The 12,958-nt window shown below is 43.4% G+C and overlaps 1 protein-coding gene across 3 annotated transcripts in view; it reads right to left on the minus strand.

The window, feature by feature from the left end:
- Positions 1–12,958, minus strand: part of STARD13 (StAR related lipid transfer domain containing 13) — a 245,975-nt gene that overhangs the window by 182,536 nt on the left and 50,481 nt on the right. For 2 of the 3 annotated variants that reach the window (XM_029048473.2, XM_029048475.2), the window contains one exon: positions 11,001–11,135. The exons of the other annotated variant lie outside the window; for it this stretch is intronic. In XM_029048473.2, the coding sequence (XP_028904306.1) occupies positions 11,001–11,135 (135 nt within the window). The remainder of the gene's footprint in view (positions 1–11,000; positions 11,136–12,958) is intronic. 3 annotated transcript variants of the gene reach the window in all.

Consider the following 12,958-nt stretch of genomic DNA (forward strand, 5'->3'; position numbering starts at 1 on the left):
CTAATCCCGGCTTCACCACAGACCTGCCCAGTGATCTTGGGAAAGTCACTTCACTTCCCTGTGCCTCAGTTACCTCACCTGTAAAATAGGGATTAAGACTGTAAACCCCATATGGGACATGGACTGTGTCCAACCTGTTTAGCCTATACCTGTGCAGCATCTCGGTACAGTGCCCGGCACATAGTAAGCGCTTAACAAATACTATTCAAAAAAATAACTTTACTATGTCTCGGTTTCCTCATCTGTAAAATGGAGGTTTAATACCTGTTCTCCTTCCTACTCTAAACTGGGAGCCTCATGTGAGGCAGGAACTGCATCCAACCTTATTATCTTGTATCTACCCCAGTGCTCAATACAGTGCCTGGCACATAATATGCGCTTGATAAAGATCACAGGTAATTATTACTATTATATTAACAACTCGGGGCAAATGGCTGGAGATATTTCTGCTAGTCTCAGATGGCATGCCTGGCTGAATGGAAAATCAGCCTCGAGAGGACAGGGCAGTAAGTGGATGAAAGGGAAACATATTTCTTCCTTGTATTCCCAGGAGAGTAGTAAAAATCCTTAGGAGAATCTGTGTGTCATAAAAGGGACATTCACCACCGAGGGTTTTAATGGCTTTCGGTAGCATCCGTTCAGCCCCCATAGAATAATATTGCTGAATACGTTCTAAATGTGTAATGAGGGTCTAGAATGATTGCAATATGTTTTCTCTAGGTGGCGATTCCTCATTTTAAAACCCAAAATACTTTCAGGAAAAATGAATCCATATGTTTAGATTACTTTGCAACAAAATGAATTGTCGACTCTCTAAAAGATATTCAGGAAGAATGACTGGATATCTACGAAGTCTTGAGAATCCCGTCTCTCAGGAAACAGGAAGTCATGTGACCCCGAGTGAGAATTTAGCAGCGGTTGGCTGGAGGACGGAATCTAGCTCCTCGGACAGCCACGACAGGGATAACCGAATCCCAGACTGGGCTTGAAGTTCAGATGCAACTCTGTCCCTACGGAGAGGGTCTGAAGGACAGCGGAGATTGGGTCCGAGCGTCCTGACGATCACTTGTTCGACTCTAAATTGATGAATTCATTACTGTGCACTGTACATCCCAAAGCACTGTGCCTAGCACCGGGATCGATACAGATAATCAGTTCAGGCACAATTCCGGTCCCTCTTATGGCTCCATCATCTCAGATGTTGGTGTGGAGGCTGTCGGAGGGAGGTAGGGAGAGGAAGAGAAAGGGGCGGGGGAAGTATCTTATCCCCATTTGCCAGTGACTCGCCCAAGGTCACACAAGCAGGGCTGGGACTAGAATCCGGGTCTCCTCGCTCCAGTCTCATGATCCTTTCCATTAGGCCACAAATGCCTCCTGGCCAGAAAGTCTCCCCCAAGCCCACTTAACCCCATTTCTTTTCCGAGTTAACGGAACTAGTCTTGACCTGGATGAAGCTCTAAAACTTCCAGCTTCCCACTTTTCTCTCTGTGTGTTAGACTAGAAGACATTAACCAGGCATACTCAGCCTCTGGGATCTCTGGCTGGTTGCCGCGGGTCCAAAGATCTATTTTAGCACGTGCTAAAATTATACAGCAGATGGCACCTAAAAAGAATTCGATATTTGGAGGACGATGGTAGTATTCGGAGAACACAAGTTTACGGGCAAAGTAGGATGTACGTTTTAAGGACTTTTAAACATCATTTTGAATAGGATAGTAGATACGTTTGAATTGGGGAACATGTAAATGGGGTTTAGAAAATTTTACATCCGTTTCCCTTGACAAGAGGATCTGTGGGAATTGCTAGAGATTAGTTGTGCTACGTTTCAAGGTCTCTCCAACCTTTCGTTTTCTCTCGTGAAACAAACTCAAGCCCAGTAGGTCAATGACAAGCAAAGGACGGGAAATCTTTCGGCTGGAGAAGTAAATTGAATAAGTAGCGTGTGCTAGGTTCAGATGAATCACTGAGAGAGCTGAGAGATAGCCATTTAGGCTGGCCCAGGATAATAGGGGAAAAGGCGGAAGAAGAGTAGAGAAGCAGTGTGGTCTAGTGGTAAGAGCATGGGCCTGGTCTATCTCCCCCCAGCCCCAGACTGTAAGCTCACTGTGGGCAGGGAAGATGTCTGTTTATTGTTATATTGTACTCTCCCAAGTGCTCAGTACAGTGCTCTGCACATAGTAAGCACTCAATAAATACAACTGAATTAATGAATGAGGAGCTGGGTTCTACTCCCAACTCTGCTACTTGTTTGCTGTGTAACTATGGGCAAGTCACTTCACTTGTCTGTGCCTCAGTTGCCCCGTCTGCAAAACGAGGATTAAGACTGTGAACCTATGTGGGATGGGGGCTGTGTCCAACCTGATTCATCTCTACCCCAAAGCTTACTACAGTGCTCAGAACATAGTAAGCACTCAGACACCACAATTATTATTATTATGAAAACTAGCGGGTAATAATAAAAGGCATCACCTTCTTCGCCCATCTCAGGGACTACCACATAGAGTTTGTGAACATTTCCAAGCCTCAGGATACACGCCTGCCACTTAGCCACTCGCTGTTGCTTGTTTTCAGAGCCAACGATGGGACTAGGAAGACCCACAGATACTATGGAATCAACTCTCGCTTACGGCTAGCGTCTACAGACTCTGCCGTACTGTACTTTCCCAAATGCTCAGTACAGTGCTCTGCACATAGTAAGCACTCAATAAATACCACCGATAGCTGGATTCATAAAGAAATGTTTAAGCACTCATCAGCACTACCTTCTCTTTTCTCCAGTCTTCTCCCAGACAATGAGGACAGAAAGCCCACGCTGTTCTCATTCCCATTTCCTAATCTTTCCTAATTAACTGATAAATATTTTTATTCCTGACTTCTCTGTCAGAGTACTAAGCTCCTCCTGGACAGGCAAAGCGGCCCTTGCTTCTCTCATCCTTTCAGAAGCACTTAGCACGGGGCATTGCGCCCGGTGGATGCTCAATAAATACCTATACTATGACAACCAGTAAGGATATTTATTAAGCACCTACTGTGTTCAGAGCTCTGTACTAAGCCTGTGGGAGAGTACGACATAAGTTGTAAATGTGATTCCTGTCCTGCAGATGACAGTCTACGAGGGAATACCCTATGTGGGTCTTATTTGAATTATCCACATCACTGCTTCAACTCTCAAGAGTTAACTATAAGGACTAGATAGGGGGCTCTTCTACCAATAAGTTTGACTCCAGTAGTTTTCCACCTCCTCCTTGTAATTTTTCCTCCTCCACATAACCTTCCCCTGGGGCCCTTGGGTTTCCCTCTCCTTCTCCGCAGTGCCCTCATCATCACCTCAGTCCAGGCATAGAGGGAGAAGAAGGCTTTCAATGATCTGCTTCCCTTGACCCCTTATTAGCTGGCTATAGTATTATCCCAGCTCTGCCACTTGTCAGCTGTGTGACTGGAGGCAAGTCACTTAACCTCTCTGTGCCTCAGATACCTCATCTGTAAAATGGGGATTAAGACTGTGAGCCTCATGTGGGACAACCTTATTACCCTGTATCTCCCCCAGCGCTTAGAACCGTGCTCTGCACGTAGTAAGCGCTTAACAAATACCAACATTATTGTTATTATTATTACTGAATTGGGCATCCGGCCCTAAGAGTCTACATTCCTGTGTTGTTGTATTACAGTCAAAGTGTGCAGAAGTGCAAGGGACTGCCTCTCAAAGTCACTCACACTCACGGATAATAATAATAATGGTATTTGTTAAGCGTTTATAATGTGTCAGGCACTGTAATAATGATGGTATTTGTTAAGTGCTTACTATGTGCAGAGCAGTGTTCTAAGCACTGGGGGAGATCCAGGGTAATCAGGTTGTCCCACGTGGGGCTCACAGTCTTAATCCCCATTCCACAGAAGAGGTGACTGAGGCACAGAGAAGTTAAGTGATTTGCTCAAAGTCACACAGCTGATAAGTGGCGGAGCCGGGATTAGAACCCATGACCTCTGACTCCCAAGCCCGTGCTCTTGCCACTGAGCCACACTGCTTTTCATACTGGTACGCTCTTGCCACTGAGCCATGCTGCTTCTCATACTAGTACATCCTCTCGTACTACTAGCCCTCCGTTTGCAAGATTCGACACTGAACCAAACGAATAAGGTGAAATCAATAAATATTATTCAATCCAAACATCACTGAAGTGGGATGAGAGTCCCAGTTGCTTTTTAAATCAAGATGACACTAATCCCTAACCAGATGAAGCACTTGCTTGCTTTCTGTGGTACCCTAGATAAAATTAATAGCAGCCACAAAATATATATATTCATAAAGAACCTTATATCTTCAGCCCCCCAGGCAGGAAATGCATGGATCATTTCACCTACCACCAATCTGCGCTCTTTTAAATTCTATTTCCCATGAATGTTCAACATATTCTTTATTGGAGAATTTTCAGCACAGCTCTGTAACCGCTACATTGCCTAGATGAATACCAACATATCAGATGGATTCCTGCAGGCAATTACACGGTTTTGCTGAACTTGACATTTGCATAAAGTAATGGCCTAGTATTTATCAACCAATTGCATTTTTTTGCTTGGGAGTAAAACCTGATTATAGCATCATCAAAGGGAGTTCTGCAGGACAGATAATGGCCAACTGTCAGTATATCCATCTTTAAGACTCCTGAAAATGAGAATTGCTCTCCCAGTTTTACGTCTTCTGTTGTCATTACAGTGAATCCTGGCTTTCGACACTCGTTACTGTTCTCTGCCTTCTTAGGAATGAACGTATTTTAACCCTTTTTGTTAAACACTTTTATCATAAAGTTATGGCAGTCCTTTTTTGCCCACAGTCAGTTTTTGATGGGACAAGCGGGGCAGGGTTTAAGCCGCCTATCGATGGTAACATAATGGCCGTCTACACCCATAAATTTACTGATATACTTAGCCCCCAAATAGATTTTAGCTGAATGAGCTAGATATTTCAAGTGAACTAAACATACTTTTAATCCATCCATTTCATTTACTGAGCGCTTAACTGTGTGCCAAAGACTGTACTAAGCACTTGGGAGAGTACGACAGAACAAGTTGGTAGACGTGTTTCCTGCCAACAACGAATTTACAGCCTAGAAGGGGATGCAGACATGGATAAAAATTAGCTATGGGCATGTACATAAGTGCTAAAGGCAACTACTAAATTGATTTTAGACACCAATTTCCCAGATAATTTGCTTGGGGGTGAAAAGTGCAGAGAGTTGGAAGGTGATAATGCTCTGCACGCTGAAGACACTCAGTAAATAGTATTCACTGATTGATAACCTCGAGTTAAAGCGCAGAGTTTCCACATCTGGACCTTGCTATCTCCTGTAAAGAGCACCAGGTCATAGCTAGTGTTCAAAAAGGGAGCTGTATTTCCCTCACTGAACAAGCCCCAAATCAGGAGTCACACAATTTACTTCTTGACACCGCTGAAAATGAGGAGGGTTGATAAAACAAACCCGATCTTATTTGCCAATATTCCAATGAATAATTCATTTCTGGAAATAAGACTGAGGAAGAATTTGATGCTCTTGGGTCTCTCGCCGGAGAATACCGAACATTGTATGAAGCTCTCAGATAAATCAATTTCTGAAAATTTGGCTTTTCATTCCACTCTTTGTCTCTGCTGTGACAGCTGCGTAAAATAAAAAAAAAAAGGATAACTTGACAGAGGAGTGAGTTCTTTCCCGTGGAGAAAAAAAATGGTGAGCAAAATGCATTCATAAGGGGAATACTGGCAGCTCTCATGCCCCCTAATGATGGTGACAACCAATAAGAGAACAAAAGACAGAGCGGCAGAAGTCAGAAAATGATAGTTATTGTGCCATCCAGAATCTTAAGCAGCTGTCTTTCCTTTCACTATCTAGTCTAAAATCTTGACAATAAACCTATTTTCCTTCGGATGGCCACGAAATTGGTCCAGAAACAGCATGTGTCAATCAAGCGAAAACAAATGTAGGAAGAGTTCCCAATGACCATGTGAAATGGGTGCTGACTTTTCATTGTGAATGTGGGGGCCAGAGGTGGGCAGGAATTTGAGGCGATCGGGAACTAGAAGGGGACAGGTCTCAGAGAGCCAGAGGGCCAGAAAGTGGCCATTTTGGACCTCTTCACCCTGCCTGGGAACTCTCAGATCTTGTCAGACACCAAAAATGAACAAGGCAGAGTCCAGACTGTAAGCTCACTGTGGGTAGGGAAAGTGTCTGCTATATTGCTATATTTTCTACTCTCCCAAGCACTTAGTATAGTGCTCTGCACACAGTAAGCGCTCAATAAATACGACTGACTGACTGACAGAAGCCATGGAGCTGATCACTGCCCTGGAGTTGGCATCTTTGTCATCAGCAGCAGCAGCAGCAGCAGCATTTGTCAAGGGCAGAGTTCTCTGCGTTCTCGGCACTTGGGAATATTCAATGGACTCCCCAAGACAGCAAGAAACTGGGAGTGCGAGCATTTAGATTTCACTGGCCATCTGAATGTTTACAAGTTTGCCCAGATGATTATGTAAAAATAAAATGACAGCTTGTTTGAATACTACTTTTTTGCTCGTGTAGTCTATGATAGTAACGGAAGCAACTGGTAGAAGGAGCTCCGATGATTCGGGAGAAAAAGAGAAGACAGGAATGGTGGGGAGATTCAACAGCAGCATCGGAGAGGATATATACAGATGAAACCTCTTTGTAGTGGGAGTTTATGGTACTCAGAAGGATGCGCCTTTTAACCAACGCAACTCTATCCAATGATAATCACGTAACCATGTATTATTAGAATAGTGCCTCTGTTTCCCTTCACTCCTAGGTTCTCACACTATACTATGCTAGTTACACTGGAATTTTTCTTCTCCATTCCACGTTAAGAGTAACTGAATTATGATTCCCATTTTAGAACAGGCCTTTTCAATGGCCAACCCAACCGCAGCTCAGTGAATTAGAAATTCAAATGGCCTCAGTCTTCCTGAGGGTTTGGAGGCTGCTTTCAAAAATCAATTGGAGTTGGTCTGCAAGATTTGTTTTGGCGACATTAAGCACAAATGCATGCAGTAAATGCACTGCATTCTCCCCACTGATCCCTAAGAAAACCAAGTACAAAGGGATCTGAAAGGCCAAGCAAGAACCCTGCACTAAATTTTTCATTAAGGCCAGAGCACTCTTCTCATTTGGCCCAACCTGGTTTCTTTTAGGCTTTGGGCCAGGACTTATTTTCAAGACTGCTCAAAAAGAATGGGACGTCTGAATCATGACACTGATGCAGCTTGCAAAAATCTGGGAACACAATATCATGGGAAAGCATGAAAGGGAGACCTGTCTATTCACATTTGTATTCAGTCGTACTTATTGAATGCTTACTGGACGCAGAGCCTGTACTAGGCGCTTGAGAGAGTTCAATATAACAACGGACACATTCCCTGCCCTTAAGTGCCCACACTGAAGAAATTCTCTAAATGTTCCAGTAATTATTAAGGCAGTATCACAGATATACTGGGACACTTTTGAAGTCTGCCTTAAGAAGTTTTTCATTAAAACCGAATCCCCACCAGTCTACTGAGGCAAAGGCTTTGAGTGTGAGAGGCTATGAGAATTATCATTCAGCCAACTCATGCACAGAGCCACCCGGAACTCTGATCTTCCTTTTTTTTTTAAAAAAAAAGGTATTTGTTAAGTGCTTACTATGTACCAGACTCTTTTCTAAGCAATGGAGTAGATACAAATTAACCAGGTGAGAGTCCATATTCCGCATGGGGTTCACAGTCTTAATCCTCATTTTACCGATGAGGGAACTGAGGCACAGAGGAAGTGAAATGACTTGCCCAGGATCACACAACAGACAGGTGGTGGAGCTGAGATTAGAATCCAGTTCCTTCTGACTCCCAGGCCTGGGTTCTATCCACCAGGTCATGCTGCTTCTCTTCTGCTCTCCCCCAGCCTCATTTGCTGTCCCTTCTTAACATCTCCTGTCACAGAGTCAAACTGACAGCTCAATAATTTACTTTGGGATAATTAAGATGTCAATGCAAAATCAAGACAAAGACAAAAAATGCCACAAGAAGCTGGACTAAGCAGGATCCCATATCCACCCCCGCTCCGTAATTTACAGTCCCCTAAGACTCAATCAACAATGAACTATAATGGTACAGGTCACGATAATGGATCCTTCCTTTTTAACTTGCACTGTTAATCTTCAAAAAAAAAAATCAATGGAGATGTAATAAAGGTTTTCTCAGGCTGAAGAGAGTTCTGGGAGTCAGTGTTAAAGACTTATATGCACAGTAAAAGTTTGTACTCTGTAAATGAAATAAAATGGGGCTTCTAGTAAAGGACATTCAAAGTCCTCAAAGTCCTCTGATTCCGCCTTATAAGACAAAGCAGCAAAGCAGTTTATCGTTCCCCCAAACCCTGTCTGTCCATTTTTAAACTTCAAATCATATTTATTTACATTGTGGCCTGAGGGGTTTAACCTAAGAATTCCTTTAAAAACTGACGCTCAAAGGGACCGAGATGTCATAAAACCCAACCAAGGATGTTACATCTTAGCAACTAATGCAAACAAGCTGTGTCTACTTGATGTTCCCAGACAGCACTTATCCAAAGAGGGAAACTCCATGATCAAGACTCTCAAGGGAGGGAAAACTGGGCATTTCTCATCACCTCAACTAGCGGTTCACTATTTCCAGTGGAGGCTGTGGAAATTTACAGCGAGAAGCCTTCTTTGTCTCACTGAAAGAAATCAAGTCCTCATGGGAACAGCCAGACTATGCCTGGAACTCCCACGACACTCCCATCACTCAACAGACTGCAACGTGCATTTACCCCTCTGCTCGTCTAGGACTCTAATATATTATTCACTGAATCACTGCACTTATGTACTCGGTCGATTTCTGCAAACAGTTCATTTGTAGGCCTGCCTGGAACCATGTTTAGTACAGTGCTCTGCACGTAGAAAGCGCTCACTAAATGCCACTGATTGGTGGGCGTTCGTCTTGGACCGTGACCTCCTAGAAGTCAAGGGCTGGGTTGCTTTGCAGGATGCTTATCTCAGGGCCATACTAGAGAGGAAAACTACTCCAAACAATAAATACCTCTAGCGTGTACGCTCCTCGTGCACAGGGAACATACTTTGTGCTTCTTTTGTATTTCCCAAGTACTCCGTAAAAGGCATTGCATTTAGTAGGCCCTTGGAAAATCCCATCATTATACATAATAATAATAGCAATAATTATGCTATCTGTTAAGCAGTGCCAGTCACTGTACTAAGTGCTGGGATGGATACCAGCAAATTGGGTTAGACAGAGTCCCTGTCCCACATGTGGCTCACAGTCTCTAAACTCATTTTACAGATGAGGTAACTGAGGTACAGAGAAGTTAAGTGACTTCCCAAGGTCACACAGCAGACAAGTGGCTGAGCCAGGATTAGAACCCAGGTCCTTGTGACTCCTAGGCCCGGGTTCTATGCACTAGACCACTCTGTTTCAACCACAGAACAGCAAAGAAAATACACAGTGGTCAGCGTCAGCCAAGTAACCAGACTGCTAAATGAGGGCATGGGACCGTGGTAAGCTCAAATCCCTGGTCGACGAGGATGGATCTACAGCTAGCTGAGATTGTACGGTCCCATGACGGGGCTGTGGCAGCTGCAGAGAATGTGCCCAGAGCAGGCTCCCGGTGCCATATTGCTGGTCCTTTGGGGCATTTTCAAAATGTTTCTGCGACTTAAATTACTCGTAAATTGGAGATGGAAACACAGGGTTGGAAATCTATCATGTGGTTGGTTTGGGAGCACACTGCCAGCAAGCCGGAGGTCATCTAGTAGAGGGAGCCTAGGGCCAGGAGTCGGGAGATCCTGGTTCTAGTCCCAGCTCTGCCGCTAGCCTGCTGCGTGACCTTGGATAAGTTACTTAACCTCCCTGGGCCTCAGTTCCCTCAATTGTAAAATGCGGGGAGGGGGAGAGGGAAGAAGAGAAAGTTGTTCTTCCTCCCTCTTCAATCGTGAGCTCTTGTGGAACTGGAACTGGGTCTGACCTGATTATCTTATGTCTTACTCTAGAGCTTGACACAGAGTAAGCGTTATGTAAATGTCATAATTTTATTACTCCCAGAACATTTGCTACTGTACTATGTGGAAATAGGCCACAAATACTTTTTTGATGTTGGAAATAATTAGCAGGCCTAAATGCCTGAAAATTTTACTGTCCTCACAGCATCACCATTTTTGCATTGAAAAATCGCATCGATTTTACAAGAAAATTGAACAGTCCTGGGCTGCTAGGGAAACTGAATAAAATGGTGAGGAAAATGTTTTGATAATTATGTCTCGGTCCTCATTTTGTAGAACGGAAGCTTCGTATTTTGGGGGGGGTGCTTCTATTTTCCTCTGGGGTTAGAGGGAACTTCGATTGCATTTGCCCCTTCCAGTTTTTCAAGTGCTTCACTGTGAATGTGCAAACAGCATTTGTTTCACTTCCCCGCTAAATGGAAAGCCTCCTGCACAATACATGAAATGCTAATTCGGCACAAGGTATTTGTTAGGCGCTTACTATGCATCTTGCGTTGCATTGAGCGCTGGGGTGGATGCAAGTAAATGAGACTGGACAGAGTCAGTGTCCCACATGAGGCTCACAATCTGAGCAATGCTCTAAGGTACAGTCTCCAGAGAGGGCATCTCCTGACCCCTCCACCCAAAATAACATCCTAAAGCTATTTAGTGATCCCCTTTTCTAACTGCAAAATCAGAATACAGTACTGATTGGGAGAATGCAAAGGAATTGCAATTGCCTGAAACCAGGCCACAAGGAGTTTACGATCTCCGTTCTCGTACGCTTCTTCTTGTGCTTAACATGCCCGGGAAATCCTAGCAGTCCCGATGTTACATTTATCTTAACACAACAATAATAAAGAATGCCAATGAAGGTTTTTCTAGGCCAAGGAATATTACTTGTCCTGGAGCTCGGAATGGTAGCCAGAATATTCTGAAATGTAGCTACTTACTTTAATTTTGGGGCGTGCTCCAGCTGACATTGGGTTTGGCCAGTCATCTAGCTTCTGGAAGCTTCCCCACTTATTTCTACCAATTCCCTTCCTCTGAGGATCTCTATTCTCACCGGCATCCAGTTTAACAGAAGACTAGAAGGAAGGAAGAAAAAAAGGAATCATTTCAATTCTTTTTGACTCTTCAAAGTTTAGATAACGTTTTTGAAACAAACAAAAAAACCACTCAGGATTTTAAGGCAAATCTGTTTAAATTAAAATTCAAGGTGGAAATATGAGCAAATAGCTTTGTAATCACTTTTAGCTTCCTTTGTCTATGCCAGATTTTCATGAAATGATGACCCAGTCTCACACCACTACAGATTTATGCTCATCTAATAACAATAATACTAAAAATAACTAATATCTGTTAAGCACCTACTGTGTGCCAAGTACAGTCATTAACACGGGGGTAGATACAAGATAATCAGATCATACACAGGTCATGTCCCACACGGGGCTTACAGTCAAAGGGAGAGCAAAGAAGGTATGTTTTCACTTTGCATTGTAGAAAGAAAGCAACAGCAGAATTAGGAAACATTAATCTGACAACACACATCTTTCTGAATAGAGCAGGACACGGTCCTGGACAAAATAACTAGACCCTTGCGTGCCTACAGGCACAGTGGGAATACAAAACTAATTTTCCTTAACATGGGTTTCTGCAAGAACGCAACTCCTATGCTCTAAGAGAAATGGGGGCAGCTACATTCATTAAAAAAAAATAACGAAGAAAGTCACCCAGTCTTTGTATCATGATGATAAAAGAACACCATGAACATGCATGGTCACTTTGCAGTTGATCGATTAATCTCAACTCTGCCCCTTGTCAGCTGGGTGAATGTGGGCAAGTCACTTCACTTCTCTGTGCCTCAGTTCCCTCATCTGTAAAATGGGGATGAAGACTGTGAGCCTCACGTGGGACAACCTCATTCCCCTGTATCTACCCCAGCGTTTAGAACAGTGCTCTGCACGTAGTAAGCGCTTAACAAATACCAACATTATTATTATTATTATTAATTATATATTGCCAATTCTACTTAAACGGCTTTATTGGGTTACTGGAGAAAATTGCAGTCTGGCAATTTGAGAAAACAAAAAGAAAAACTCCACAGCAGTGATGTTTTAATAGGCAGAGATTGTGCTATCACCTCAAGCAGAAACATATCTGAATCCTAGGGAGGAAAGTTTGCACATACATGATAAAGTGAGGTTTGACAAGGCTCTGAAAACCCCATTTAAATTCACGGTATCTTTCTGACCGAGCGATCACACTTGGACAGGTCTCAATGATGAATACTAAGCCCACTCCCTCATTTTCCAGCTGACGGAGGTGACATGACGGCCACATTATAAGCTCCTTGAGGGTAGGGATCATGTCTACTAATTCTACTCAACCCTCCTGAGCGCTTAACGTAGTGCTCGGTACATGGTAAGTGCTCAATAAATACTGCTGATCGATTAAATTGAAGTGCCGGGATTAAGTGCTCAGTGGCGGTTGGTTTTTTCCATCATTTGTTCTCCTGCCTTCACAGAAATGTTTATTGCTGAATTACTTGTGTGAGAAAGGGCAAACCATTAATTGATATAAAGAGGACCCTGAGTAATCCCCGGGGAAAATAAAGCAACTGCAAGATCAAAACCAGCTGACAGGAAAATGGTCCTATTCAACCCAATGATAAAAGTGCAGGCTCTTCTATCCCGCCAAATGAATGCACTGTTGTGTTTCCCTTCCAAAAAAAAAATAAATCCTCACATCCTTGAGAGCCATTTTCTTGAAGTTTTTCCAGACTGTTTATAACTGAGTTCTGTTATCACTTCCAGAGTTCTGTTCGGAGGCATTTTCTTTAGGTAACTGGTCCCCGGATCTCCTTCCTAAATAACGCGGCTTCACCAGACAGGTTTAAAGGGGGCCCGCC

This window comes from Ornithorhynchus anatinus, chromosome 20 (assembly GCF_004115215.2).
Source record: "Ornithorhynchus anatinus isolate Pmale09 chromosome 20, mOrnAna1.pri.v4, whole genome shotgun sequence".
NCBI classification, from domain to species: Eukaryota; Metazoa; Chordata; class Mammalia; order Monotremata; family Ornithorhynchidae; genus Ornithorhynchus; species Ornithorhynchus anatinus.